Source organism: Puntigrus tetrazona, unplaced genomic scaffold (genome assembly GCF_018831695.1).
Source record: "Puntigrus tetrazona isolate hp1 unplaced genomic scaffold, ASM1883169v1 S000000150, whole genome shotgun sequence".
Taxonomy (NCBI): domain Eukaryota; kingdom Metazoa; phylum Chordata; class Actinopteri; order Cypriniformes; family Cyprinidae; genus Puntigrus; species Puntigrus tetrazona.
Window position 1 is genome coordinate 275,001 of NW_025047826.1, and position 5,000 is coordinate 280,000.

The window sequence follows — 5,000 nt, forward strand, 5'->3', positions numbered from 1 at the left end:
TCATAATCCTCATAAACACATTTTTACACATGAGAACTGTATTAGTGGTTAGTATCAGATTCATGTGAAGTCACTGCTTTTATCAGAAGAATCAGTGAAAACACCTGCAGCAGTCGTTTTAGTTTTATTATGCTTTTAAACATAACAGAGATACCATTTAAAAGCATAACATTTTGTTGATATATTTTGTATATTGTATGCAATTTATAAATAGCACCAGAACACACAAAAAAGTGCAATACTTTGCTCAAGTGAATCTTGTTTCAGCTCAGCCGTAAACAAACGACGTCAAAGCAAAACCATGTCACGTGTCACCTGTGCTGTGATTGGCTGTTTGACAGTGTAACTCCGCCCCCAGGTGATCCAGCGCGACTGTGTCACATTTAATTAAACGGAAAATGTTGTTTGTTGGATAAAAGTTGAATTCCGAGCTCGGCGTGCGGCGCTCTTCGCGCAAATCGGTGACTGTAGCGCGCTCGCGTTTACCGGGTGTCACGTGACGCGTGCGCGATGACGTCACGCGACGCGGCGTCCTGTCAGTATCAACACAACAGCGCGAGAGCGGAACCGACGCGGACGAAACGGACCGCGTTTCCACCCGTTTAACGGCGGACGGTGTGTTCTGGTGAGCGCCGCTGTGTGTTAGAACCTGCTTCTACCGGATCCCGCGCGTTAACGGCAGATAAAACTAGATTAACAAGCGACACTCAGACTACCGTTCAGCGACAGAAGCGGAGTGTGTTTAGATTCTGTGTGTGTGTGTGTGTGTGATTATGACATGATGGATATACGTGTGTGATCTGTATATATCCCTGCTCGTGTGGTGTGTGTGAGGGTATAACCACTCTTAAACACCATTCTACCATGTTTTTACTACAGTACATGTATAGGATTCTTGTGGTCTTTGGTGAAAATGCCGTAGACTAATATTTTATTAGAAAGAAATCAGCTGCATTCAGTATATTTTGATTCTCTCTAATTCTGCAAGTAATAACTTTTACATTTAAACCAGTATATTATTCTGATTTCTGTAGATCGTGTGACGCTGAAGACTGAACATCACAGAAATAAATTAGTTGATAAAAATATATTTTTGATCAAATGAATGCAGCCGTTGAGACGTCTTTCAGTTCTGTGGAGTGTGTTCAGCTGAAGTGAACGTACCTCCTGGTCCAGACTCCGTTCTTCTTCAGTTCTCAGGCTGATGACGGATCCAGGATGCTGGGGTTCTGCCGCGGTTCCGTCCGGCTCTGTCTGGTCCTGATGCTGGCGTCGTGTGACGCTAACGTGGTCATCCAGAGAGACGCTCAGTTCGACGTGACGTATGACGACACGGTCACCAGCGACAACCAGACCATCTACTCCTACAACCACACCGTCTCCAGGAACAAGGCACGAGTCCATCACAAGCACTGCAGAGACACCTGAAGCACTCGCACTAACTCTCTCTCTCTCTGTGTGTGTGTGTGTGTGTGTGTGTCAGACCGAGGGCGTACGTGTTTCCGTGGAGCTGCTGTCGGAGAGCACTCAGAGTCCGGTTCTGTTCGTGGTCCGGCAGAAACAGGCCGTTCTGTCCTTCCAGGTTCCCCTCATCCTCAGAGGCCTGTGAGTACATCCCATAATAACCTGTGAGACGTGTGTTTGACATCATCAGTCTCCAAAAACAAAACGTGGAGAAGAATTATCACTAATTATGGTACATTTAGAACATAAAAGAGTGTATATATCAGAAACAACTTACAAATGAGGAACAGAAGCATTGTGTCATCAAGACATTCATTTTCATAAAATACAGTGTAAATAGTTCACTACATAAAATCTAATATATACATATATTTATATACTTGTATTGATATAGCACTGAACAGTATCAAAAAGGAGAATAGAGTGTATAATGACGAGATTAAACACAATTGAGGGTTTTTTATTATTATTATTAAATGCAGAGACGTTCTGGAATCAAACTGATGATAATTGCTAGAAATGTAGTGTAGTTTATATGAAATATCTCTGGAGTCAGATGATAATCATGAGTCAAACTTAATTTTGGACTCTGATATGATGATTTGTTCAATCATGCGTGAACTTTGATCTTCCAGTTCCTCATAAACTTCTGTTTTTGCATAAGCAGCACAAGTGAAGCAATAAACTCATTTGTTTGGTTCTCTTTTAAAGGGACAGACGGTTCACAAGTCCTTATTTACTGACCACCTGTATGAGTTTCTTTCTTCTGTTCTAGGTGATATGTGCACTCAATGAGCTTAAAGTGCTCTGTTTTCACGTGCTAATTTTGTCATTAATATACAAAAAATATGGGTTTTGGGTCACCATAGTTTTTTTTCCTACTATGGAAGTCAATGGTGACCCAAAACAGCCTGGTTACAAAAGAATCATTTTTAGTATAATAGCATATAAAAAATTACATTTAGTGCATTACGGAAGCGCACTTTTCACCTGGGGAACATAACAGAAAGCACTGTAATGAATGATGATCCACAGTGTAGAAGAAATGCTATAGAAATCAATGGGTGCCAGAAACAGAGCTTCGTCCGTCTTCAGGACTGATTCTGAGTGTGATCTCTCTGCAGGTATCAGAGGAAGTACCAGTACACTCAGGTGGGCCGGACGCTGTGTCAGCCGCCCACCAAAGCCGTGTCCGAGACGCAGTTCTTCTACGTGGACGTGTCGACTCTGTCCAGCGCTGGGGTCCACTATCAGCTGCGAGTCAGTCGTGTGGACAGCTTCACGCTGCAGTGAGTCACTGACCGGAGGCTTCGACCTCATCTGTGTAGTGCTTTTCACTGCCGGGACAACGATCTGAATAATTATAACGATTCCTTTACTGAACATCGTACACGATAGGGTTGCTGAAGGCCTGAATCCCGTCAGTGTTTGCATCAGAGTGTGTGTGTTCTGATCTTTAGGAAAGTCATGCTTCTCTTTTCTCTTTACAGGACAGACAAGAAATTCAGCTTCAATGCAACGCCGTCCCAGCCTCAGGTTCTCACACACACACACACACACACACACACACACACACACACACACACACACACACACACACTGGCTGGTGTTTTCTTCATGGGTTTGGGTGGTTTATCTTCTCAGATGCACAGAAGTGATTTCAGATCAGACGAGTGTCAGAGATGCTGCAGCGTCACACAGTGTGTGTGTGTGTGTGTGAGAGAGAGAGAGCAAACAGGTGTGTGTGTTTGACATCCTGCTTCTGGAGGATCTGAGTAACACAAGCTGGAGGCCTCTGTTAGTGGAGTCATGTGTAGTTTAGTGTAATGACAGAAGAATCACGATGTAAGTGAACACAGGACCAGACACACAGTTCACTCAAACCTGACGGAAGTAAACTTCCACTGTATTGCCAGAAAACAGAGACATTCTTCTAAATGTCTTCTTCTGAGGGAACTATTGGTTTGAGCTTGAGGTAATCACAGGACAGCTGAACTAGGGTTTCAGGGCAGATTTTGGCCAGCAGGGGTCGCTGTCAACATTATCATCCTGTCCATCGCTCAGATTCATTTCAAAGCACCAGCATTGCCAAGAAACAGCTTAGACAAGTGTGGGGGTTTTACAACTGAGGACATCTCTACTAGGAGGTTTTGTCAGGTTTAGCTCACTTCTTTACCCACAAAAATATAAATAGACCTGCTGCAGTGATGGAGTCTGTGCACTGACTGTGTGTGTGTGCAGTTCTTTAAGTATGTGTTTCCGGACGGTGTGGACACAGTGATTGTGAAGGTGAACTCACAGAAAAACTTCCCCTGCTCAGTCATGTCAATACAGGACATCCAGGTGAGAAACACACACACACACACACACACACACCAGTCAGTCAGATGTGCAGACTGTGATATCTGTCTGCCTGTATCTCTCGGTCTGTCCAGTGTCCGGTTTATGATCTGGATAATAATGTGGCGTTTATTGGAATGTATCAGACTATGACCACCACAGCCGCCATTACAGTGCAGGTAACACACACACACACACTGATGTAAATGTTTTTAACTAAGCTAATGACATTTTATTGTGCCTAACCATGACTGAAAATATTTTTCATGTAATATGTGAAAAAATGTTTGCAGTGGCTTTTATCTCGCATTCAGTGTTTATTTGCATTTCTAATTAAACATAGTTGAAATATGTTGGAGTTAGGGCACCAGCGCGTAGAATCAGTGCTCTGCTCTTACTAGTATTGTGTGAGGATACGTGTTCTATGTGTTTCAGAGGAAAGATTTCCCTAGTAACAGTTTCTATGTGGTGGTGGTGGTGAAGACTGAAGACGAGGCGTGCGGAGGACCGCTGCGATTCTACCCGCTCTTACCTGGTTAGTGCAGCCAATCAGAGCACAGCATCACTCTGCCACATCCAATCAGAGCACAGCGCTACTCTACCACAGCCAATCAGAGCACAGCGTTACTCTACCGCAGCCAATCAGAGCGCAGCGTTACTCTACCGCAGCCAATCAGAGCGCAGCGTTACTCTACCGCAGCCAATCAGAGCACAGCGTTACTCTACCGCAGCCAATCAGAGCACAGCGTTACTCTATCGCAGCCAATCAGAGCACAGCGTTACTCTACCGCAGCCAATCAGAGCACAGCGCTACTCTACCGCAGCCAATCAGAGCAGTGTTACTCTACCGCAGCCAATCAGAGCAGTGTTACTCTACCGCAGCCAAACAGAGCACAGTGTTACTCTACCGCAGCCAATCAGAGCAGCGTTACTCTACCGCAGCCAATCAGAGCACAGCGTTACTCTACCGCAGCCAATCAGAGCACAGCGTTACTCTACCGCAGCCAATCAGAGCTGAGTTCCTGTATTGTATCCAATCAGAGTGCAGTGTTATTGTACCTCAGCCAATCAGAACAGCGTTCCTGTATTATATCCAATCAGAGCACAGCGTTACTCTACCACAGCCAATCAGAGCAGAGTTCCTGTATTGTATCCAATCAGAGCACAGTGTTACTCTACCACAGCCAATCAGAACA

General features: G+C 44.6%; 2 protein-coding genes across 7 annotated transcripts in view; both read left to right on the forward strand.

Moving 5' to 3' along the window:
• Positions 1-283, forward strand: part of LOC122332923 (platelet-activating factor acetylhydrolase IB subunit alpha2-like) — a 2,909-nt gene extending 2,626 nt beyond the window's left edge. For all 3 annotated transcript variants that reach the window (XM_043230399.1, XM_043230400.1, XM_043230401.1), the window contains exon 6: positions 1-283. This exon is cut by the window's left edge and continues 817 nt beyond it. The gene's annotated coding sequence lies outside the window, so the exon portion shown is untranslated.
• A 208-nt stretch (positions 284-491) lies between these two features.
• sidt2 (SID1 transmembrane family, member 2) overlaps positions 492-5,000 on the forward strand; it is an 11,669-nt gene continuing 7,160 nt past the window's right edge. For all 4 annotated transcript variants that reach the window (XM_043230381.1, XM_043230383.1, XM_043230382.1 and 1 more), the window contains exons 1-8: positions 492-625; positions 1,194-1,392; positions 1,484-1,605; positions 2,589-2,753; positions 2,955-3,000; positions 3,706-3,807; positions 3,900-3,983; positions 4,240-4,339. In XM_043230381.1, the coding sequence (XP_043086316.1) occupies positions 1,219-1,392; positions 1,484-1,605; positions 2,589-2,753; positions 2,955-3,000; positions 3,706-3,807; positions 3,900-3,983; positions 4,240-4,339 (793 nt within the window). In that variant the 5' untranslated portion in view covers positions 492-625; positions 1,194-1,218. The remainder of the gene's footprint in view (positions 626-1,193; positions 1,393-1,483; positions 1,606-2,588; positions 2,754-2,954; positions 3,001-3,705; positions 3,808-3,899; positions 3,984-4,239; positions 4,340-5,000) is intronic.